Source organism: Eptatretus burgeri, chromosome 2, assembly GCF_056783735.1.
Source record: "Eptatretus burgeri isolate ZD-2024b chromosome 2, Ebu_testis_v1, whole genome shotgun sequence".
Lineage (NCBI taxonomy): Eukaryota > Metazoa > Chordata > Myxini > Myxiniformes > Myxinidae > Eptatretus > Eptatretus burgeri.
In genome coordinates, this window is record NC_140962.1 from 62,286,460 (window position 1) to 62,312,553 (window position 26,094).

A 26,094-nucleotide genomic window follows, 5' to 3' on the forward strand; every position below is an offset into this window, starting at 1 on the left:
TCTACTATCTACTACACTAATGTGACATCTGCTACCCTGAGCGACTCATCTCTGGGTGCACACAGCTCAAAATTGTCATTAACAACATATGAAACAGGTGGTTTCATGGTGCTGCAACTATTTTGCAACAAGAGTGATATTTAACACTCACAAACTGCTCCCCTCAGTCCAGAAATATGTGCTCCCTCCCACAAAATTGAATAATGTTAGTTAACAATTATAATGCCGACGTGATGCCAGGTACGTAGACCGTACATCCGTTTGACCGGAGGACCGGATCAAGCAGCACATCCCATTGGCAATCCGTAATATCTTGGATATTGGTTGTATATAAACAACTGACTCGTGCATGCAAGAACCCAACAAGAGCGCCAGCTCAAAAAAGCGATTCTACCATCGGTCAGCACCTCCTGACCAATCCTGAATGTGCAGATGAGCAACTATCATGCTAAACAGTTTCAGATTGTGGCATGTATACGTTCTGAAGCATATTTACATATTCTTGAAGCCACATTTATACACATACAAGTTCCTGTTCTTTGTAAACAGAAAGAGTTTGTGCAAATAATCCACTTGTTTTAAACTTGCTCTGTTATAATGGGAAGTCTTTGGTTTCCTCACTGCCTTGTTGCCATGACGTGTATTCGTGTCAGCAGCAGTCATATGAGCAAATAAAATTGCTTTGCGTCTGCATATCTTGTATTCTTGTATGTGCCCTGACGAGTGCAGGATGAAAAATCTTCGGTGATGTCTCTTCTTCTTTCGGCTATATGTGTGTTTTTATATAATATTCTTAATCGTAATTTGCCATTTTATAGGGTCATTCAATGTCAATTCACCTCCTCTGATTTAGTCGCTTAGACTTTTTTTTTGTCATCATTAAATATCAAATTATGTTCGTGAATTTTCAAGTTCACCTGAAATTAAAAGAAAATTGTGTAAATTTACATCATTGGATTTATTGCACAAGGCCTTTTATGCACTTCATGTTTGTCTCATCAGGAGGATGTAAAGTCACTGATAATGCATATCGTGGAGAACTTCTACAAAGGCTTTGAAAACATTGACTACGTGACAACGTTCAAAGGCTTGAAGCTGCGTTATGAACAAGAAAAGGAGAGACAGGAAACACCGAAAGTGGACAGGTGAATAAAAAAACGGAAATGTTTCTTCACCTGTAGCTTTAATAATGAACGATCATATATGAACGTGGAAAGTGCATCGTGATGCAGCGAGATGTTGTTACTTTTGATTTTTCTCAGTGAGAAAGTTCTCAGCGGAAGAGTTCTCGTGATATATTAATTAATGGCCTGTGCGGTGTGGACTGGCTTTTTCTTTCGACAGTACAACACCACTGCTACGAAACCACCGATACAGACGGGATGTGCGCTCATTAGAGGAAGAGGAGGAGATCTGGTTCGAGGATGAGGAGGAAGTTGAGGAAGAGGAGGCAGTCGTCCCTCCTTCTGAAAAGAGCAAGGCGGAGGACGATTTCATCGATAACCTTGGGAAATTTATCGATAGGAAGAAGGGTAATCCTGGCTCATTTTGTTGTCAAAAATTATCTGTGTTGTGGTTTTTACCCCTCAGCCAGAATTGGCTAAGGGGTATTGTCGTCATAGGCGTTGTCCGGCGGGCGTCCGGGCGTCTGTCAACTTTTGGTTTCCATAAATTTCAAGGAGAACGCCTTGTCCAATTAAATCCATTTTTGCAGGGGGTGTTGGGGTTGAGTAGAGGAAGGTTCCTTTCGAAAATGGGCGCTTTGCGATTGTCAATGTGGCCTCCATGGCAGCCATCTTGAAATTGGTTTCCGTCAATTTCGAGGAGAACGCCTTGTCCAATTAAATCCATTTTTGCAGGGTGTGTTGGGGTTGAGTAGAGGAAGGTTCCTTTCGAAAATGGGCGCTCTGCGATTTTCAATGTGGCCTCCATGGCAGCCATCTTGAAATTGGTTTCCATCAATTTCGAGGAGAACGCCTTGTCCGATTAAATCCATTTTTGCAGGGTGTGTTGGGGTTGAGTAGAGGAAGGTTCCTTTTGAAAATGGGCATGCTGCGATTTTCAATATGACCACCATCTTGAAATTGGTTTGCGTCAAGGGGCTGAGGGGTTACGCCCGCTTTACGGTGCTATTTTTTTAGTTTATTAACCAGTTGATTATGGATCTATTTTAAGCTCTTATGAAGTCGTTTGGGACCAAATCGAGTTCAATGCCACACATAAGTCTTTCACAGTCAGTACACCATTAGTGTTGATGGCATTTCAGTTTGAACCTCCTGATCTTTGTTCAATGGGAGTTGAACGAAATTCTAAATGGGACCTGAATTTTGCGTCACTCTCCATCAAAAGTTATTATGGGTTTGTCACACACTTTACATTTCAGGGGCTTCTTAGCCATCACAACATTTCAAACCTCACCTCCAAAGCCAGTCGCCGACTGGGAATCCTCCGTCATGCAAGGTCCTTCCTCAGCCCACCTGAGCTCCTGACCATTTACAAAGCTTTTGTCCGCAGCCTGATGGAGTACTGCTCTCCCCTCTGGGCTGGTGCTCCTGCCTCGCACCTTTCTTGGCTTCACGCTGTAGAAACCAAGGCATTTCAGATCATTGGCATCTCCCGCAATGAGGCTGTCTTTGGGCCTCTCACTCAATCACAGCAGGTTGGTCGGTGGTCTTTCTGTCTTCTACCGTCTCCTCTCCAGCCTAGCCCCCCCTGCTCTCTCTCTGCGATTTGTCCCCACCACATTTCCGCAGGGAGCTCAATGTCTGCCAACAACCCCCTTCTAGTAAAACTACCAAAATCACGAATCACTGCTCACCTTCACTCTTTCATTCCTCTTTTTCTCCACCTTTGGAATAAACTCCCTCACTCTATTCATTCCCATTCTTCCCTCCAGGCTTTCAAAACAGCTGTTCACCACCACCTCTTATCATCCCCCATCCAAATCCTCGATCTTTTCTACCCCCGATAATCCACCCAAGCCCACCTCCTTCAAATTCCCTGCTTTCCTTCCTGAAAGTCCCTGTAATGTCCATCTTCTATTCCCCATGTTCCCCGTCCCATCCCTCTCCCTTCCACAAATCTCCAAATGTCTCTGTTCCCCACTATTTTGTCCTTCCCACTCCCTCCCCTCCTGTATCATGCCCCCCTTGATGTGCGTTGTGTGTTAGCTCTCATACGAGCCTCGACAAAGTATACAAAAGAAAAAAAAAAGCGGGACATGGGGTTTTTGCATTAGTGTTTGTTTTTTTTGTAAATACACTGTCGAAGCTCATATGAAAGCTAACACACAGAAACGTACAACAAGGGGAGCAGGAGACAAGAGGGGTGGGAGAGGCAAGGAAAAAACAGTGGGGAACAGACATGAGGAGATCTGTGGAAGGTACAAGGATGGGGTGGGGTACACAGAGTAAACAAGATGGATTGTACAGGGACTTTCAGGAAGGAAAGCAGGGAATTTGAAGGAGGTGGGTTTAGGGTGGATTAATGGGGTGGAAAAGATCGTCGTTATGGATGGGGGAAGATAAGAGATGGTGGTGAACAGCTGTTTTGAAGACCTGGAGGGAAGAGTGGGATTGAAAAGTGTGTGGGAGTTTGTTCCAGAGGTGGGAAAAAAAGAGGAATGAAAGAGTGAAGGTGAGCAGTGATTCTTGGTTTTGGTAGTTTTACCAGAAGGGGGTTGCTGGCGGACCTTGAGCACCCTACGGAAATATTATGGGGGGGAGGAGGGGGGGACAAATCGCACACAGAGCGGGGGGGGGTGAGGCCGGAGAGGAGACGGTAGAAGACACACCACCGACCTCCCTGTGGTGAGAGCGAGAGACCCAAAGACTCAGCCTCACCGCGGGAGATACCAATGATCCTGAATGCCTTGGTCTCCACAGCGTGAAGCTGAGAAAGGTGAGAGGCAGGAGCACCAGCCCAGAGGGGAAAGCAGTACTCTTTCAGGCTGTGGACGAAAGCTTAATATGTGGTCAGGAGCTCAGGTTTGCCAAAGCAAGACTTTGCACGATCGAGGATTCCCAGTCGGTGACGAGCTTTGGTGGCCAGCTTGGAAATGTGGCTTTTCCATGAAAGATCATGGCAGATAGTGAGACCCAGAAGCTTGAATGAATGGGAGTGTGTGTCTGTTCAGGCTGCTTTTTTACCATTTCAACTTTTGTCATCAAATTTTCAACAAGCCTTTATTATGAGAATATGGAGAACATGAATTAATAAATGTAACTTCTTGGGGTTTTTTTTTCTTTAGCTGTTGTTTTTGTCAGGTTTATTTTGAGTACAGAGCAGGTATGGACATGCTTTGTATTTTGAGATGATTTCTCGTTTATACATTGCCCTGGAGCAAAATGTCAGTTTTTTTATTAATAGGTGAAACCAACAGGGAGCTGATCGAGGTATGCTAACCACCATACGAAGCAAGAAGCTGATGTTTTGGGTGTTGAAGTATATCAGTGCTCTTTTGTTCCGCCAAAGAGTTAACGCTCAACATCAGCTTGTTGCTTCCCATGCCAATCAGCATACCTCAATAAATGTTCTGTTGATTTAATCCACTGTTCTAATGTCTGCCAATACAGATGAACACTAGCCTGCACCAGCAAGACTAGTTCTTCTTCATTATGTTTTCGGGCTGTCCATCCATCATCCATGATAGTTTTTCATTACCGCAATAACTTAAAGGCTGAAGGGGATCGAAGTCAAACTTGGTCCAAGTATGTATAATGATTGAAAAATTAACTGATTAGATTCTCAGGTCAAGAGGTCAAAGATCAGAGGTCCCATTTTGTAAACATTCCGTTACCAGGCTAACTTGTGAACCAGTGATGATATTTTGACCAAACTTGGTAAAGTATATATTACGTTGCAAAGATGAACTGATTATATTTTAGCAAAGCTAACAGCACGGCCAAAGGTCAGAGATCATTTCAGGTAAAAATGTGATACTTGAGAACAGCTGAAGGGATTTAAATAAAACTTGGTACAAGTATTATAATGTAATAATGTGGGCGGAGGCAAGTCGGTCTATGTCGAAGAGTGCCATTCTCATTTTTTTTGTTTTTTTAAAATTAACCGGTGGAATAAATAGTGAGTACAGACCAATGGGAGAATCGAACATGATGACAAAGGTGTTTACTTGAGAGGAAAAGAGACAGGGAAAGGTTTCCTTATCTTCAAAAGTGTATTCCAAGGATTGTCTCTCTCTCTCTCTCTCTCTCTCTCTCTCTCTCTCTCTCTCTCTCTCTCTCTCTCTCTCTCTCTCTCTCTCTCTCTCTCTCTCTCTCTCTCTCTCTCTCTCTCTCTCTCTCTCTCTCTCTCTCTCTCTCTCTCTCTCTCTCTCTCTCTCTCTCTCTCTCTCTCTCTCTCTCTCTCTCTCTCTCTCTCTCTCTCTCTCTCTCTCTCTCTCTCTCTCTCTCTCTCTCTCTCTCTCTCTCTCTCTCTCTCTCTCTCTCTCTCTCTCTCTCTCTCTCTCTCTCTCTCTCTCTCTCTCTCTCTCTCTCTCTCTCTCTCTCTCTCTCTCTCTCTCTCTTTCTCTCTCTCTCTCTCTCTCTCTCTCTCTCTCTCTCTCTCTCTCGTTATGGCTCATAGTGGAGTCCGTACACACACACACACACACACACACACACACACACACACACACACACACACACCCCTTTTGAGTACACCTTTTAGATGAGGTTAACACAACCACTGAGCTTGGGGAAGTGCCATGACTTCCTGGGGTACTCTTGAGTACCAGCAACATCTCAGCAATGGCGCTGCCTTTTTCACTGCACTCAGCGGAGCATTTCCTCCTCCCTATGGATGCCAACCTATGGGGATTGTTTGTGCTCTTATCCTTTTAAATGTTCAACGTCGAGCAAGGAAGCAGCACCTACCATTTTTGAAGTATTTGGTATGACTTGGCCGGGGTTAGAACCACCGACCTCCCAGACTTGGAATGACACTCTATGCATTAACATCACCGAGTCTTTGAGGCAATAATTTATTTCACAACTCTCTGACATCCTTAGAAACTGTAAGACCATTCACCACCCAAACAGTCCTTCCCCAAAATGGAGAATTAGAAAACATATTTGTAAATGGTGTGATCATATGTGTGGTTTTGGTGATTGACTTAGAGCTATTGTTTTTTTTTTAGGGTATTGTTTACCCTAAACATAACCTCCTTCACCTTCGGTGGTGGAGGTAGGGTATTGTTTTTTTTTTCTTTCTCTCTCTCTTTTCCTCTCTTTCTGGTAGGGTATTCTTCCAGCAAATCTGCTTCCAGTTAATCAATAATGCTTGGAGAACATCTGTTACTGTAGATCCTCTCGTCATCTCTGCATGATATTTCTCATTTGTATTCACTTGAAGCAGTTCCACGGGGGTTATGTTGTTATTCTTATTCAAACGTGTAATTCAAAATATCTCTCGCTGCGTAATTCCAAACGCTTCACTGCACTGGAAAATGTGGGGACAGGAATACTGTTCTGTAAAGGGTGGGGACTTATAATACCCTTCCCCACCTTGAGAGACGATACACATTTACATAGAGAATTTGCATAGTCCCCCATCCCTTCACCCCCCCCCCCAAGACCACAGGCAAAGATAAAAAAACACCCCTCTGCACTAATTGGTGTCATGCTGATCCTATATTGCCAGTCTGAACCTAATTGGCCCAGAACTGTCAGAAGATTAGTGCGACAAACACACACACAAATACACGCACACACACCGGTCCGTGAATTATAGTGAGGATACTTGGTCACTATCCTGGATGGCATCATCAAAGGTGAGATTTTTATCTGCTTCTGCCACAGTTCTGAAACAAATGTTTATTAAAATCTAATGTAAGTCATGTACTAATCATGTTCTCATTCATAATGTAATGTGTTTATTTAATTTCTAGGGGTGGGGTGGGGGGCAGCAAATGCTCTTTGAATTGACTATCAGTTGACTCTATGGTTTGACCATTGCAGAAGTATTGACTCTTTGCTCTTGCAGAGAAATGCAGTACTTCTTTTCTCCCTTCAGACCATGTTCCAACTTTTGCTTCAAATCCCATCATTGCACACGTGTTGTGTTGTTGCACCCTCTTGGGTAACGGAAGCCTTCGGTAGCAACGTCTGTATATGATTCCGATAACCCCACCAAAGTCACAAATGACAGCTCAGGGCAACAATTTTGAATTTGGCCAGGGATGGCACACAATGGCCTACTCTTGCAATGGACACTGTGGGGTATTTTCATGTCCACCAGCAAATGCTGGCAGACAGACTCCCAGCTTAACATCTAGGGATGGCCTCTTCACCTGCCGAAAGCTGGTACGACAGCGCCAATGCAACTTAGGATGCGATTATTTGCATTTGGCCTTTGTTTTCTTCTTTGCTGAAGTGGTAGCCATTGTTATTGGATGAATGACACTTTTTATGGCAAACAATGAAGTTTGTTTAAAAAAGTAACTCTGTGCTAGACATTGATCAACTACATATTGAACCTTCCCCCCTCCAACCCCACCCCCCCCCACTACCTCTCTCTGTCTCTCCCTTCCTCCCCCACCATTCTAGCAGCACGAGATACTGACGATACAGAAGTCCTCCCCAAGCCCAGCCTCGGAACCAAAACAGAGGCACCAATGTTCAAACTGTCATTAGCAGTAAACACGCTGCCCCCTTGCAGCTTGACACTGGATAAATCCCTGTCACCCCTCGGCCAAGCAGTGACATCGCCGATAAGCTCCCAAGTTCCATCTGTTCCCATCAGCAGCAGCGTAGCAACACTTGCAATCACATCAAAGGTAGGATTTTGGCTCCATTGAAGTCCCTTCTCGATATTTCTCTCTGCCTATGCTTATTTTCTTGTAAGCCTTTGTTGTGTTGATGCATGTCACTATCCCTCTCTGTTCTAAAGCTAGTGGTGAAGGTTGTACATGAAAATGCAGTCAACTATCAATCAAATGGTCTGAGATAAATTTTGATGAAGCATTTGCAGGTATGTATTGTGGTACATTTAGGACAAGGACATTTGAAGGCATCAGTGCACTTTTACATCATTAATGTGCATAACAGATGGTTGGTCAAATCAACACAATATAGGAATTTGTCTGTTTTTGCAGCATTGGAACCTTCTCCCCTCTCCCAATGGAGGCTGGAGTTGCCCAAGGCATTGTATTGTACCTCGTCTTGTGCCTCATTTATATAAATGACCTTTTAATTGCTCTGAAAAACCCTCTTCCTTTTTGGTTATGACTCCACATTGTGTCATATAGTATTCCATCCCACTGCTATGTCACTCTCTGGTAGAATGCAGCTATGTCACTTTCTGCTAATCTCTCTGAAATGATTTGACTCTGATCTGATAAATGGAACATGTCCGCCTTCAATCCTATAAAATGTCACCGTCTCACCCTATCACTCTGGAAGGATTGTCAAAATAACTCGCATGTCTATTTCCATGGTCAGCTACTGGAAGAGGTTTAGTCTTTTGACCTGCTAGGCCTCACCATCAGCCATGACCACTTTTCAGCCAACCCCATATTAAAGCTAGCCTCCAAAACGAGCCGCAGACTGGGCATCCTCCGTCGATCCAAGTCTTTCCTTGGAAAATCATAACTATTCGGTGGACAATGCCTATTTCCGTAGCTCAATGGAGTACTGCTCTCCCCTATGGGCTGGCACCCCAGCATCACATGTCTCTCTTGGATTACTGTATATTGAAAAGAATGAAGCACAAAGTCTGTTGCTGTCACATTGCAGGCAGGCTGACCTCCACTCAGGTCGGTGGCCTTTTTTGCCTTTTATTTGTCTCTTATTCAATATTGCTCCCTCTGCTCTCTCAGTCCTCCAACCCTCCTCAGCAACTGAAGGATGCACACATTATCCCAGTAACCTACTTGTGGTTAAAGTTCCAAAATCCAGACTGACTGCACACCTCACCACCCTTGTTCCTCGTTTCTCTGGAACTGCCTTCCAGAGAGTGGTCTTTCCCACTTTTCTTTCCAGGGCTTCAAGTAGCCAGTTCACCATCACCTCGTGCCATCCCTAATCCTGACCCATGGTCTTTATTACCTCCCATTAACGCTTCCTAACCCAACCTGCTGTCTTGCTGATTTCAGTGTTTCTTCCCCTCCTCTGTTTCTTTCCTGTTAACTGAGTCCTATGCTGGTTGTACCCAATTGTTTCTCCATTACCCCACTGTCAATGTTACTTGCTCTTCCATGAACCTCGCTGTTGTAGAAAAAGAGCAATCAGAGATTGCAGACCCTCACCAGGACTTGTTTTGTGTGGTGTATTTTGTGTGGCATTTGTGTCATGGTGTGTTACATAATTAACTAGAAGGCACTCGGTCGAGTGCATACCTCCGCCACGAAATGCCTAATACACGAGAACATATCGGGCCCAATATAGTTTTGAAATATCATGCTGTACAGTATGATATAGTTTTTGGCCCGATCTCTCAATAGTGAAGAATCACTTGTAAATTAAATAATTCTCGTATCCAGATCCAGATTCGGAGCTTCACCAGAATTGAATCATTTCTTCCTTGTCACACAACCAGCATGTCCACCATGTTTCATCCAAATCCGTCCACAACTTTTTGAGATATCGTGCTATATACATTGATGACCCAAAACGTTATGACCACTGACAGGTGAAGTGAATAACATTGATTATCTTGTTACAATGGCACCTGTCAAGGGGTGGGATTTTTGGGCAGCAAGTGAACAGTCAGTTCTTGAAGTTGATGTGTTGGATGCAGAAGAAATGGGCAGGAGTAAAGACTTGAACGACTTTGACAAGGGCCAAATTGTTATGGCCAGATGACCGGGTCAGAGCATCTCTGAAACAGAAAGGCTTGTTGGGTGCTCCCGGTCAGCAGTGGTGAGTACCTACCGACAGTGGTCCGAGGAGGGACAAAGCACAAACCGGTGACAGGGTGTTGGGCACCCAATGCTCATCTATGCGCGAGGGCATCAAAGGCTATCCCGTCTGATCCGAACCGACAGAAGGTCAACTGTGGCACAAGTCACAGAAAATTTTAAAGGTGGTCATGGGAGGAATGTGTCACAATCCACAGTGCATCGCACCCTGCTGCGTATGGGGCTGCGTAGCCGCAGACCGGTCAGAGTGCCCATGATGACCCTTGTCCACTGTCGAAAGCGCTTATAATGGGCACACGAGCGTCGGAACTGGACTTTGGAGCAGCGGAAGAAGGTCGCCTGGTCCGATGAGTCCTGTTTTCTGTTAGATCACGTGGATGGCCGTGTTTGTGTGCGCCGTTTACCTGGGGAAGTGATGGCACCAGGATGCACTGTGGGAAGACGACAAGTCGGTGGAGGGAGTGTGATGCTCTGGGCAATGTTCTGCTGGGAAACCCTGGGTCTGGCATTTCATGTGGACGTCAATTTAACACGTGTCGCCTACCTAAACATCGTTGCAGACCAGGTACACCCCTTCATAGCAATGGTGTTCCCTGATGGCAGTGGCCTCTTTCATCAGGATAATGCACTCTGCCACACTGCACACATTGTTCGGGAATTGTTTGAGGAACATGATGAAGTGTTCACGGTGTTGCCCTGGCCTCCAAATTCTCCAGATCTCAATCCGATTGAGCATCTGTGGGATGTGCTGGACCGACAAGTCCGATCCATGGTGGCTCCACCTCACAACTTACAGGACTTATAGGATCTGCTGCGAATGTTTTGGTGCCAGATACCACAGGAAATCTTCAGGGGTCTTGTAGAGTCCATGCCTCGGTGGGTGGCGCTGTTTTGGCGGCACACGGAGGACCAACAGCATCTTAGACAGGTGGTCATAATGTTTTGGCTCATCAATGTATAATTTTTGGCCCTATCTCTCAATGGTGAAGAATCACTTAAAAAAATTCTCGTCGTCGGATTTTCATCAAAATCTAATCAGTTCGTCCTTGTTGTCACACACCCAACATGTACACAGACAAACAAACAGACAGCAAGGGGTGAAAACATAACCTCCTTCACCTTCGGTGGCGGAGGTAATAAGAGTCAAAATTAGAACAGCCACATTATAACTGCTGGCAGTGATGACTGGGTACCAAGATGTCCCCCTTTGATCCAACTATGCTTTGATCAGACACCTGACCCTGACCCATGACGTTTTTTATTATTATTACTTCCACCCCCTAAGGTGAAGGAGGTTATGTTTTCACCCCTTTCTGTCTGTTTGTGTACAGGATATCTCAAAAAGTTGTGGGCGGATTCGGATGAAACTTGGTGGACAGGTTGGGTGTGTAATGAGGAAGAAATTATTCGATATGGGTGAAGATCTGAATCCGGATCTTGATACAAGAATTATTTCATTTTTAGGTCATCTCTATCATCTCAGTAGAGATGACCTAATAACCCCACTCTCGAAGTCTGTCCGTACGTCCGTCCGTCCACAATCAAACCGAGTGCAGACAAATAACCAATAGTGGAATGGATAGAGGTCGATGAGACATGCACAACGATGTAACTTACAAGGTCGTCCAAGGTCGAGGTCAACGTCACGAGGCTGTCAAAGTTGCGAAAATCGTCGATTTCAAATCGTATCTCCTCCCTCATTTATCAAGAGAGATCAAATGTTATTAGTGATTCAGATACTACGGACTATTATCTAGAACAACACGAGCCATTTTTTTGAAATTTGCTCTCGTTCTGATTTTATAGCCCTTCAAATTTCGTTCTGATTCCCCGTATGGGCCGTTCATAAAGTACGTACATACAAAAAAAGTATTAAAAAATTAACAACCGGATCTCTCCGAGACAAATATTACATTTGAAGCTTTTGTCAGATTTAACTAAAACAATGGAACACAAGTTTATATGCACACTTACTTTCATTTATGACATTAACATTGTCTTGAATGTCAATTTGTACTTTTATTTTCATAAATGACGTGCTGTGATATTAAAATAAAATGGTAAATTACACTGCTAGGGACTGCATCGTCATGGCTTACAAACATCGGTTCATAAGGAACTGCTGGCTTTGCAAGTGATTAGCGATGTATGAGGGGGGTGGGTGGGTGGTCACTAGCCTGCATACAGAGGGGGTGGGTGGTTTTGAAACCCGGAAGTAGAGCGTACGTACTTTATGAACTGCCCCTATTCCAGTATGGCACAGAGTTACTTTCGACCTCTGGCAGAGATGACCGGCACTTCCGCTCGGGGGTATTTTTAAAGTGATTCTTCGCCATTGAGAGTTAGGGCCAAAAACCATATAGGACTCTATAGCATGATATTTCAAAAAGTATTGGGCCCTATATGTTCTTGTGGATCAGGCATGACGTGGCAGAGGTGTGGACTCCGCCGTGTGGCTCTTTTAGTTATTCAATTGAATTCAGAATGGGATTAAAGCAAATTAAATTCAAATCAAATGGAAGACCAAATACGAACAGTCCTTCATAGGAGTAATCAGAAGGAACCGAAACAAGCAAAAAGAAAAGACTTCATCTTTTCTTTTTGCTTCTCCACACAGAACTTTCGTGTTTTTCTCTGCAACCGCTTGTCGGATTGAGACGAAGTTTTCAACATTGGTGCGACCACTCATGTATAATGTTTTAATGATAATTATGACATCATAGGTCACGTAGTGTGGCAGCCATGTTGAAAAAAACTTTAGATCTCTGCATCTCTGAACCCACACCGAGGAAAAAATTGAAACTTGACACACAGCAAGTACTCCCCATGTGGAATGTTTGATTTATTTGACATCATAGGTGCCTTCGTTATGATGTCACAATTGCATATGTGGAATGCTACATCCGATCAGTATGAAAATTTTGAGGGTCATCTTGGGATAAAATGGTCCACAAACTTTTTTTTTTTGATGACGTCATCGGTCACTTGATTCGGCAGCCATATTGTTTTTTATAAAGTACCTTCAAAAATCTTCTCTGAAATGGCTGAACAGATCAAGGCGAAACTTTACACATATGGCTGCCTCTCCAAGAGGAACAAAAGGTTCACAAATATGAACGACATCATAGGTCACATGGTTTACAGCCATATTGGATTTACCCCCAAACATACAAAATTCTTCTCCAGAACAGCCGGATAGATCGAGGGGAAACGTCACATAAATGTTCCCCAAGGCATGTGTATACTAGGTTGTGTTAAAGAATAATTTATAGGTCACATGGTTTGGCAGCCATATTGGATTTAAAAAAGATATTAAATAATGTTTTCTGTGGAACCGCTGAATCGATTGTCGTGAAACTTCATAATTGTGATATTGTTGTGATGCGGAATAGGACACATGGTCTGGCATGTGTGTCCTATTCTGCATCACTACTAGATCTCAATTATCTATATATTAATACTGAAGGACCAATTGTGTGCTCCTCCTGGCGGTCGCGTCACGTTTTTCTCGGTACTATGACCTGGACTGAAAGAAACTTCGTACCTGTAAGAGCGCATCGCACATAGTGGCAATAGTCAACCTTCAACTCTGAAGCATCTATATATTAATACTGAAGGACCAATTTTGTGCTCCCCCTAACGGTCGCGTCACGTTTTTCTCGGCACTGTGACCTGAGAAGTTTTGATATGGTGTACGTCAAAGTAGACACGTGCACAAATCGGGGGACTTATTCACAAGGAGAAGTGTACACCAAAAATGTTGTGTACAAGGACGTTTTGTCGGCCTCATTAGGTAAGGCCATGGAGTACATCGACTGGGATCCGGCTCTTACAAGAGCCGCCACTGGTTGTCATAGTGGGCTCATGGAACGGAATCCGTCTGTGACAGGGTTTCGGCTAGTGAACTAATATTCCGCATCACTTCAACTTGATCGGACACATGGTCTGGCAGCCACAATTATTTAATTTTTTCATGTGGGTTTTTTAATTTTTAAATAAGGCTCATTTAGCTGTTCTTGGATGGGTTTGAGGGTAGAGGAGTCGCAGCTGAAATGTGAATCCTATCCAGGTTCCTCCTGATGACTTCATGTTTTCTTTTTGTTTGTTTGGGTTCCTCTGATTACTTCAATGCAGGACTGTACCTGTTTGCTCTTCCATCTGATCTGAGTTGAATATATTTTAATCCCATCCTGAATTCAGTTGATTAATAAATAAAAATGTCATGGGTCAGGGTCAGGGTAAGGTGTCTGATAAAAGCGGAGTTGCATCAAAGTGGGACGTCTTCATACCCGGTCATCACTCCCAGCAGTTAAAAGTGGCAGTTATAGTTATTTCTCTTATTAATTTCGCAACACACCAGTACACAAACACTACACAAAATACACCACACATAACCACACAAACACCATACAACACACCACACAAAATTAGTCTTGGTGAAGTTCTGCAATCGCTGATTACTCTTTCTTGTTTTGTGTTTGTTTTTATCTGCATCCTGTTTATATGAGGGGCATGACATTATGCTAAATTTATTGAATGCCTGATATGTCCAGGGAGATGGTCCTGACCTCTTATTACCTCTGCCTCCGAAGGTGATTGGAAGTTATGTTTTCACCCCTTTCTGTTGAATTGTGAGCAGGATATCTCAAAAAGTTGTGCATTGATTCGGACAAAACTTGCTGGACAGGTTGGGTGTGTGACAAGGCCGCATCGATTCAATTTGGGTGAAGATCTCAATCTGGATCCGGCTGGATACGATAACTTCTTGATTGCAAAGTGATTTTTCACCATTGAGGGATGGGGCCAAAAACGATATATAGCATGATATTTCAAAAAGTTGTGGACGAATTATAACAAAACTAGGTGGATCAGTTTGTTAGGTGACAAGAACAAGCCGATTCGATTTTGGTTCAGGTCCTTATCCAGATTCCTCCTATCAGTGGGATACAAAACGTAAAGTGTTCAGCCTAGTGGAGGTATGCACTCAACCGAGTGTTATTCTTGTTTGACTTAGGAGCTCTGACCATTGCTGAGAGAGGAGGAGCAGCATGTCCATAGTTGACTGTGCTTGAATTCAAACTGATGGTCAGAGATTGCGAAATTTAAAAAGAGGAAGGACTACATCAGCAGCAATTATGGATTACAGGACTTTGTTTATTATTGGATGTACAGTCAACCCCCGCTTCATCGCGGTTCACCTATCGCGTCCCCGGTTCATCGCGGGTTTTCCCTTGGAACGTAACTAATTTTTTCTGCGGATTCCCCCGGTACATCGCGGTAACGATGATGCTCCAGGAGAAGGTTAAGGTAAAGGTGCTCGATATATGCTTCGGGAAGGAAAAAGGTTTGCCGCCGTTGGACGAGCACTGCTCATACCCAGCACCTCAAAACCGACCAGACCAGACTAGTCGATCTCCAGCACCTCAAACCCAATCACTGCCAAACCGACCAGACCAGACTAGTCGATATCCGGCACCTCAAACCCAATCACTGCCAAACCAACCAGACCAGACTAGTCGATCTCCGGCACCTCAAACCCATTCACTGCCAAACCGACCAGACGAGATGAATCAATTTTTTGGGGAGGCGTCCATTCATCGCGGATTTTCACTTAGCGCGGGGAGGTTTGGAACGTAACCCCCGCGAGAAACGGGGGATTACTGTAATCTTACTGGCCTGCAGTTGATAGGGTCTGTTTTTCCATCCTTGTGGATGGGAGTGATGTTAGCTGACTTCCAGGCAGATGCGAAGTGATCAAAAGAGGATGGGCTGAAGAGGAGCGAAGCAAGAGCAGCAGAGCATGATCTGAGAACAATGGCACTGTTGCTATCTGGGTCCATCGCCAATGAAGAGATTAGGTTAGACAGATTTTTCTCTACCTTCTCGGGTGTGAAAGACAGTCAATAAGGCAGTAGATACAAGGGAGTAAGGTAGAAATGGTTTGGGGACAAGATATGTTGGGGAACACTGAGTTGAGACATTCTGCCTTCTCTGGAGCAGAGTTTGAGATGAGGCCATTTTGAGGTGAGCGAGGGGAGCATACACCAGATACTGACTTGACAATGTACCACCAGGACTTTAAGTAATGAAACCGTTTGGAGAGTTCAGCCTTGACATTTGTTAAAACTACGTGTTATAGCTTGTATTTGGATGAACACATTTCTTGTGAGTCTTATGGAGTGGTTTAGAGTTACCATCAGATTGGTTTGTTTTCCATGTTGAGAAAGCAAGCTGCTTGAATATCACTGTGTCTCTACAGGTTCGGTACGAGGGCCGATAGTATTGATTGGATAGTCACATACGTGATTTTTGACAAATCGGTGCATGAGTGAGACGAGGCTTTTGTGCAAGTCTTTGCTGATGATTCCATCCTCTGTCGTGACACCCCTCATCCTTCAGACAGATGGGCAGCAGCCTCTTCACTCTCTGCAGACCTCCATATAACCAGGAGCTGGTCCAACACTTGAAGTATGTCTTTCAGCCCTCACAAATCCTACACACAATACCCTGTCTCTCTGAAAGGACCCTCTGGCGAACCCTCCCATATGCTTCCAAAACAAACAATTTGAAGAGGTTTGCTTTTACTTTTACACTCACTTTTAAGCCTCACCATCAGCCATCTTTCTTTGGTAAGGTCATATTTCCAAGATGGCTTCCAACGCCAGCTGCCAACTGGGCACCCTTCATTGAGCAAGGTCTTTTCTTGGCCGATCTGAATTTTTGAACCTGCAAAGCCTTCATTTGCAGCTTGATGGAGTACTACTCTCCACTTTGGGCTTCCTCCCCTGCCTCACACCTTGCCCTTCTTGATGCTGTGGAAAGTAAGGTCCTCAAAATCATTGTGATCTCATTTGATGAAGCCGAGTGTCTAGGCCTGTTAATTTCACAACGCAGACAGGTTGGTGGCCTCTCTGCATTGTACACCTCCTTTTTGGCTTGACACCCTCTACCTTTTCTTGGCTCTGTCCCTCACAGGTTTCTTCAGGGCACACATGGCCTGCTAGTTACCCTCTTCTTTTTAAACTCTCAAAATCCAGGCTCACTGCTCACCTCCACTCATTTGTTCCTCTTTGCTCTCTCACTGTGAAACCAACTTCCCCAGTCTGCTTAATCCCATTCTTCCCTTCAGGGCTTTAAGTCAGCCATTCGCCACCACCTAAGGGTCACCCCCCCCCCACATCCATACTCGTGACCTCTTCTACCCCAAATTACCCCTCGTCCCCAGCACTCCCCTTTTGCAGGTTGTTATGATTCCCCCTCCCTCACCTTTTTTTCATTTGCTAGTTGTCGGTTGGTTGGTTCCTTTTCTCTTTCATCCCAGCTTCCCCTTTCCTCTTCTTGTTGTGTTTCATTCAGCTTGTAAGCAACTTGTTCACCCCCATGTCCTTCTCCCCCTCCCCTTGATCACACTCTCACTTCTACTCTGCTGTTGGTTTTTCCCCTTTGCATTTTGTTCCATTCCATTCTGCTCTTGATCTCTCATGAGCCTTGATCATTATACAACAAGAATAACCAGACTGTGGTCACAACCTGAGACAAAAAAATGTTTTCGCCTCCTCTGTCCACTCAACTCACTCATCCTTGCTCATGTCTAATGTATCTATGTGGTGAAAGCTGGTTCTGAGAATAAATTTAAAAAATCATTATCTACGGCTCAGATTAGAGAATGTTATCTGTCTCAATAACCTGGTGCCATGTCTGTCCCATGTTCCCATGTAAATGAATATTCCCCTCTCCCTCTCTTCCACCTTCCCACTCTTTGTTGTATTAAACCTTTTGTTCATAACAACCTGTAGGTGGTTCCAGATTGGTTAAAAAAAAGTTTCACCAAGCTTCCTGAGAGAAGGTGGTGCGGTGAGCCACAAGACATGATTGTAGCCTTGGCCACCAAAATACCAATTCATACATCTCACCAATCCACTCTGATCTACCATCGGGATGATTTAATGTGCACCGCCCTCCCTATTCCATCTCCAAGCGCTGCACGACATTGCCGGATGCCGAAGGCATTTGGTGCCCTGTGATGACATGCATACTTGGTTTTCACTCAGCTTGTTTTGACGAAAATTGAAAAGTTTCATCATGTGTCGGTCTGTCTCGTTTGTCACGGCTCGGCTCGGTATTTACTGTTCACGAGTTTTCGCACTCACACTTTCAGCTATCTTCGTCAAACTTTACCAGAAGATTCCGAAGGACAAAAGTGAGGCTGTCAATGTTTTCTTATACATGTCAAAGGTCAAGGTGACAGTGACGTCATTTGCATGATTTTTGTCATACCTGTCCCGCCTGATGCCTTCTTGTTACTTACGAAATCTAAAGATTTCGTAAATATATTGATCACTTCCGTCCTCTGTTTGTGTGTTTGCTACTTACGACATCTAAAGATTTTGTAAGTATATTGACTTCCGTCTTCTGTTTGTGTTTGTGTGTTTGTTTGTAGGCACGATAACTCGAGAACGGAAGAAGCTACCAATGTCAAATTACACCACGTGATTCAGGAGAGTGATGGCTTGCACTGATTCGATTTTGGTCAAAATCGGTCAAAGGTCAAGGTCACAGCGAGGTCAAACATCATTCTGTAAATTAATGTGGAGAAATGGAGTATTTTTGCTTCAGTTGACGTTACGAGTTCGTTTTAACTTCAGTTTTAATTTTGCCTAGTGTTTTTGCGATCGCTTAGGACGCTTAACACTCGGTTTTCGAAATTCTGCTAAAAATAGGATGTTTTGGAGAGGTTTTAAGATTGTATAAAAAATATTTCACTCGCCGCGTCACGGCTTGTCACGTGGTGCAGTGCGCTCGAGCAGACGCGTCGTTGAGTCACGTAAAGGTTTTGCGTGTGCGCGCTGACGGTGTTTTCGATAAAGATGGTGTTTAAAAGTCATTTTTTATCCCAATAAAGGTTATCGTTGCATGCCTGACTCACTAAGCCGTCGGATTATGTAAAGATTGTTGGTGGATGGCCGAATATTACGGCTTTGTGACTTTGATAAAATAATATTAAATAATTGCGTGGAGAAATGGAGATTTTTGCTTCGGTCGACGTTACGATTTTTGATGGTTTGGTACAGAATCATCGTAGAAACTTCTGGTTTGTGTCGCTCCCTTCTCTAGAGACAGCTTTTATTAGACAAGGTCAGAGGTTAAGTTGACGATTTCGTAAGTACCAGTCTATGACTGCTTGTTACTTACGAAATCTGAAGATTTCGTAAGTGTATTGATGACTTCCGTCCTCTGTTTGTGTGTTTGTTTGTGTGTGTGTGTTTGTGTGTTTGTTTGTAGGCACGATAACTCGAGAACGGAAGAAGCTACCAATGTCAAATTACACCACGTGATTCAGGAGGGTGATGGCTTGTGCTGATTAGATTTTGGTCAAAATCGGTCAAAGGTCAAGGTCACAGTGAGGTCAAACATTCGATTTTTGATGCTTTGGTACAGAATCATCGTAGAAACTTCTGGTTTGCGTCGCTACCTTCTCTAGAGACAGCTTTTATAGACAAGGTCAGAGGTCAAGTTGACAATTTCGTAAGTACCAGTCTATGACTGCTTGTTTGTTTGTTTGTCCGGGCGATATCTCAACCATCCTTTGAGCTACGAAGTTGAAATTTTGGCACAATCGTGAACAAGTGCTTTGGCAAAGTGTTATGTTTTTTTTATTTCTTGATTTACTACTTCATTATTATTGCTTTATGAATTACTTATTTTTTTCTTTCTCATCTGGGAAATATCTCGGGCACCTTTTGAGCGAGGAAGCTGATATTTGGACACTAAGGTGAACAAGTGATTTGGCTATAGAGGGTATTTTTGATTTATTGATTATTTATGACCATTTTTCTTGGCTTATGTGCTGTTTATGTGGGCGTATGATCTGTTATCTGTGCACCTGTTATCTGTGTATGTTCATAACTGTTATTATGCTCTCCTGGTGAACAGGTGAGCCATTTTGTTTTGCATTGAAAATGTGAACAATTTGCTAACTACGTGCATTTCAATGACCACAATAACAAGCAGTCATAGACTGGTACTTACGAAATCGTCAACTTGACCTCTGACCTTGTCTAATAAAAGCTGTTTCCAGAGAAGGTAGCGACACAAACCAGAAGTTTCTATGATGATTCTGTACCAAACCATCAAAAATCGTAACGTCGACCGAAGCAAAAAACTCTATTTCTCCACGCAATTATTTAATATTATTTTATCAAAGTCACAAAACTGTAATATTTGGCCATCCACCAACAATCTTGACATAATCCGACGGCTTAGTGAGTCAGGCATGTGACGATAACCTTTATTGGGATAAAAAAATGACTTAAACACCATCTTTATCGAAAACACCGTCAGCGCGCACACGGAAAACCTTTACGTGACTCAACGACGCCTCTGCTCGAGCATGCTGCACCACGTGTCGAGCCGTGACGCGGCGAGTGAAATATTTTTTATACATTCTTAAAACGTCTCCAAAACATCCGATTTTTACCAGAATTTCGACAACTCAGTGTTAAGCGTCCTAAGCGATCGCAAAAACCGAAGACAAAATTAAAATTGAAGTTAAAACGAACTCGTAACGTCGACCGAAGCAAAAATACTCCATTTCTCCACATGAATTTACGGAATTATGTTTGACCTCACTGTGACCTTGACCTTTAACCGATTTTGACCAAAATCTAATCAGGGCTAGCCATCACCCTCCTGAATCACGTGGTGTAATTTGACATTGGTAGCTTCTTCCGTTCTCGAGTTATCGTGCCTACAAACACACACACACACACACACACACACACACACACACACACACACACACACACACACACACACACACACACACACACACAAACAGAGGACGGAAGTCATCAATATACTTACGAAATCTTTAGATTTCGTAAGTAACAAATCGTTGGTCTTTCTGTTTGCACACTGCTCCCTCCCAATTCTGTCTCCTGCACACGTGCACAGCGTCAGCACTGAAGGTGCCCCGGCAATGTTGTGTGCTGGAGGATATGTTATTTATTATCTTGCCACAACGAAGTTTTTGCAAGATATGTTAGTCAGCTTGTATGTTTTTTTTTTGTTTTTTTTTGTCTGTAATCACGTATAAAAAATTCTGCAGAGCACAGTTATCATCGGAAATTTTTGTAACTTCGCATATCAGAGGCCTATAGATGTCCCTTTCAGTGCACAAAATTTTGAAGGTCACGGTCAAAGGTCAAGGTCACTTTGGCGCAAATCAGGGGAGTCGACGAAACCCTTATTTTTTGAGTAATTTTGATCGGATCGTCTTCAAACTTCATGGGAATATAGTTCATTGTCTGGCGCTCAGCTGATTAATTTTTGGTGGCGATTGGCCTTGACAGTCATATGTTTTTTATTTTTTTTTTTGGTCTGTAATCTTGTATAAATCACTTTGCAGAGCACAGTTATCATTGGAAATTTTTGTAACTTCGCATATCAGAGGCCTATAGATGTCCATTTCAGCGCATAAAATTTTGAAGGTCAAGGTCAAAGGTCAAGGTCACTTTGTCGCAAATCAGGGGAGTCGACGAAACCCTTATTTTTTGAGTAATTTTGATCGGATCGTCTTCAAACTTCATGGGAATATAGTTCATGGTCTGGCGCTCAGCTGATTAATTTTTGGTGGCGATTGGCCTTGACCTTCATGGTTAGTGCCTGAGGTCAAACATATTTGACCCCAAGGTCAAATTTTCAAGTTTTAAGAATCATATCGTGTAGTACCTCAAATTGAACACCTCGATGAGTGCTTTCTAGATATGTCAAGCTTGAGACATTATGACGTCATTTGGTGACGTTATGAGGCAAAAGCATATTTTTCATGGTTACTCTGTAGAACGATTCTCATCGGAATCTCTCGTAGGCAGATATTCCTCAAGGAGTCGCTCCTGGTGGATAGCAGCTCTGTTCACCTCAGTGTGACCTTAAAGAAGTCACGCGTGGTCACCTTTTGGCAAGATACGGGTCACCCTGCGGGTGACATTGGTTTATTTATTTTTTATGGGGGCGGTGTATTTTGAATGGATAGCTTTACTTTGTCAAATGTTTTTTTTGGCTTTGCTAATGGAATGAAGGTCCTGATTAACCTCTCAGCATTTGTTTTGTCCACATTTCCTGAGCCTTCAGAGCATCATGTTTTTAATTTTTTTATACAGGCTAGTGTTTGTTAGTTGCTTTGTAGTAGCAAAGACAAGGTGTGTAAAGCTGCATAAAATCTGGCTATCACATTTTTTTTTGAGGTTTGCTGTTGTGGCACTGGCATAACATCACCACAATAAGAATGTACTAATCAAATGGCTCGGCTCTCCTTTCACCACCACCCTATCCTAGAGAGGTTCTGTTGGGCTTGTTGACTACCCTGATGACGAAGATGAAGAGGACGAAGAAACCGACTCTCCTGAAGCTGCTCCAGCCAAACGAACACGACTCGAGTCATAACCACCGGCTCTTGGTGCCATCATTGGCTGCACCTCGGTCAGCTTAATGACCTATCCAAGAGACTGGCAAGATATATGGATGGGCTAGCAAGGAGTACTGTTTCTTGTCATGACAGATTATCCAAAAGGCTTGCACAAACCCATCACCCCATTTACCCACCAATCCATCAGTCTACACTTCCAATCAGGAGATGCCTGGAGCTATTGAGGTGTACAAGCGAAAGCAGAAGATGCACTTTCAAAATCGGCTGTGGCTTCGCTGCCATCAGACCACTGAAGGTCGATATTTGTTGAAATCCTTTAGCACATTCTGACATCCACTCTGTTCACTACGTTCTTCATTCACCTATGGTTGTCTTTGGAGAATGAGTCCCCATCTGTTTGCTCCAGTTTGCCTTCCAGCAGGCCTTGGAAGCCCAACTTTTTAATTTTTTTGAGTTTCATTACATTCAATACTTTTCAAGCACACCCAAGTGAGCCCAGTACATCATGTTTTATTCCCCCCTCCACCACCCCCACTCAACCCCTTCCCATTGTCATCACCCAACCTGCCTGTGGTGATTTCCTTTCATCGGCTGCTGATAGAGAGCGGACAAAAGGTCACCTTATCATTTTACATTGTTACCGGAGGCCAAGGTTAAACGGGTCCTTGTAAAAACAGCTGTAGTGTGCACAGAGTGTAGCATGTTGAAACACCACGTCAACACCATGTCAGCAGCCTCGAACAGCACTTGTAATTCTGGTGACAGTGGTGTTGGTAAACCACTGCTAAAGTCCTCGTTTTTTTTTTTTCTTTTTGAATGAGGGGTCGGGAGGGTGAACTTGCAGAGACCTTATAATGGAACCCTCTGGTACCCCACATATGTGGAACTTAAAATAATCTTAGCGGTCTTGCTCGGGAAGGATTGTCGGCTAATGGGCCAACGGTGTTTGAAGTCAAACATGGAATGAACATTGAAGGACTTTCCTGAATGTCTGCTTATCCCGCATTCTTTACCCTCCTTTCTCCGCAAAGAGGCTTCGTATTTTTGTAAACCGATGATGCTTATTTTGTCTCCGTGACATAGTTCACAACCGTCCTCCTACGGGACCAGAAATCTTAATTTTCTCCAGCAACCTGTTTATTACATTTAAAGTGTATTGTGCTTTTTCATTTAGAGAGAGTGAGAGTGAGTGAGAGAATGTGTTTTTTTTCTGTCTGTTTCATTGTGTGTTAAACTTGACTTATGCTAACTGCTGGGGGTAAAACGGGGTCAGGGCAGAGTGGAAGGTGGGGGGCGGGGGGGGTGGAATTTGGAAGGGTTGGTGTTCAAGGGCACCAGTCTACCTGTCGGTGTTTGTAAATGACTGAGAGGAATGCAGTTCATGTCAACTGCTGGTTCTATCACTGTGCTTCGGGTCAGGAGGAGTGCTCAGCGGTGCCCACGGACTGGCAAGGGTCAAAGCTTGAGATCCTCAGCTATTGGATGGTTCATTTCATTCTTTTTGTTGCAAGTGACTCTTGTTGAATTTTGTATCGATAAGAATGTATAGATGTGCCGTTTTGTTTTTGTTTAGATTTATCTGCCATGTGCTCTGGCATCATTGGCTAAACGCTTGCCACCGGTGCTGCCTGCTTGTTTTGTTTGACGTGGGTTAATCAGATGAACAGCTTTGTACGGGCTGTTGTGTTTGTAGGTGCCATTTTCTTTTCTTGTGCTGTTTACAATTTTCTAAATTGCGTCTGATTGACATTTGGCTGAAACGAGTGTATTTTCCCGTGGGTAGTTTTATGAGCCGATTCGTTTCAATGGTTAACAAAACCTTTTGATCAAGCAATTTTTATCTTGTGCGTTGTTTTATTATATAACAGGAGAAACATTAATGGTTAATTTTGGATGTTTCGTCCAAAATATCCATTTTGCTCAGGTTATTTTGCCGAATATGTTAAATCCTGGGACATTGATAATAAAACAACCAAATCCTTTTGATCTTCACTTGTCTGTGCTTTTATCTCTTATCTCTGTGGGAAGTTTAAAATAAAGAATGAACAATGGCTTGTACGTAAGCCGACCTTTTCGCTTATGGGATTTGGAGGATTTGCATCGACTAAGTAAGACGAGTGCTGCTTGAACGGCCCCAATTGTTCCCGCCATGTGTGCTCAACCAGGCAAATCTTTGGCCCAAAAGTCTTTCACGAGCTGGTTGTCCAGGACAGACGTTTGATTGAAGATGGTCGGAATTTCCAAATTTGTTCGGCATGCCGGCTACAATTCGCCAACTCTTCACACAAAAGACACCGTGGGAAATTTGACATTTCACCTCACCTTCCCAGCACTCCGGGTAGGAATTTGGAATTTGTTACAGACGTCAGGGATAACTCTCCTTCGTGAAAGGACACCAAGGGATCTTTAATGTTTACCAATGACTTGTGCTGCTCAACAAGTCTTCTGAGTTAACAACCCAATCACACATTGATGCCCCGCCCTCAGCACAACACCAGGATGAAATTAAGCGAAGCCGAGATTTAAACCCAAGCTAGATCAATTCAAGGCGAGTGTGCGTACCTCTCGGCTATCAATATATTATGCCAGCTTTCACTCAAAGAGCGAACAACCCTTGAGTGAAATAGACAACATTATGTGTAGTTTGTGCAATCGGCAGAGTTAGTAAAGAAATCTGGCCTCAAAACTGCAACTTTTCAAGACCATCGTGAAGATTTTTTGAATCGGAATTTGACTGCTAAAGCCAGTCTTTGAAGACCATTGATTGTTTATCACAATAAAAGTGGTGTATTTTAAAGTGAAACGAGAGATGTGATATTTATTTAAGGTTTTTTTATTTTTATTTTTATTTTTTCACTTAGCCAGATTCCACATGTTTTAACATGAAAGTTGCAAAACAAGAATGATCAGTGCCTTTGTTGTAAGCGACTCCACTCCTCCCTCCCATGTTTTTTTCTTCTTAAAACTGAATGCTCTATCTAAGAGATCTGTTTTAATAAAAACAAATTAAAAACCTTGCAGCTTGGTGATAATTGTTGATAAAACTAATGTTAAAAGCTGTCAGAACATTTGTATATAATTTCATAGTGAGCCAGAAAGTTATCTTTTGCCACTTGAACAATGACTGGGTGCTGCTCTGCAATTTCAAAATCTACCCCATTGTGAAGTACGGTTGTAGAAATTATGACAAATGTCTTGACAAATGATGACATTTGTCAAGACTCTTGACAAACGTCTTAGGTTTAGCCTGTCAAGGTATTGAGTGAGAATGGATATCACTGGCCATTTCTGTAGTTTTCAAGTTGCTGTATAGCCTGGTTTTGGCTTAACAGTTGAGATGGCTGGCTTAAGATCTTCCGGTCCCGAGTTGAGCCCCTGTCATGCTGTTAAAATAACACCACGTGGGTTGACTCAGCCTGTCATCCTTCCAAGGTCGGAAGAATGAGTTATTTGAGTATCCTGCGTCAGTGGCGACCCATCCGGGATTGTGCATCCGAGCCGTGGAAAAATTGCTTTGACAGCCCCATTTGTTTGAAGACATCAAAGGAGTGGTTCTTCAAGTTGAGCTGTAGCCCCTGCCAAATGCGTTTTGTTTATTTTGTAGATACCCTTTAATTGCAGATAGAATTTAAAGTTGAAAATTTTAAAGCTGCCCTGATTTGTTCTAATGTAAAAAAAAAGAAGTCATTTCATCCATTTTGGACCATATTTAGAGGTTGCTCGATGTGGTTGAAGTTCTCGAGTGTAGCGGCCTGATACTAGCCAGGGGCCTGGTGTGGTTCGTCACTTCAGCATTGATATTGTTTCATTT

General features: G+C 43.3%; 1 protein-coding gene across 3 annotated transcripts in view; it reads left to right on the forward strand.

Moving 5' to 3' along the window:
* The window catches only part of PPP4R3A (protein phosphatase 4 regulatory subunit 3A), a 105,943-nt gene extending 81,674 nt beyond the window's left edge, over nucleotides 1-24,269 (forward strand). For 2 of the 3 annotated variants that reach the window (XM_085869513.1, XM_085869515.1), the window contains exons 12-15: nucleotides 1,003-1,145; nucleotides 1,345-1,532; nucleotides 7,545-7,774; nucleotides 22,193-24,269. In XM_085869513.1, coding sequence (XP_085725639.1) covers nucleotides 1,003-1,145; nucleotides 1,345-1,532; nucleotides 7,545-7,774; nucleotides 22,193-22,300 — 669 coding nt within the window. In that variant the 3' untranslated portion in view covers nucleotides 22,301-24,269. The remainder of the gene's footprint in view (nucleotides 1-1,002; nucleotides 1,146-1,344; nucleotides 1,533-7,544; nucleotides 7,775-22,192) is intronic. The other variant, XM_085869514.1, reaches the window with a different exon arrangement.
* The last annotated feature ends 1,825 nt before the right edge of the window (nucleotides 24,270-26,094 follow it).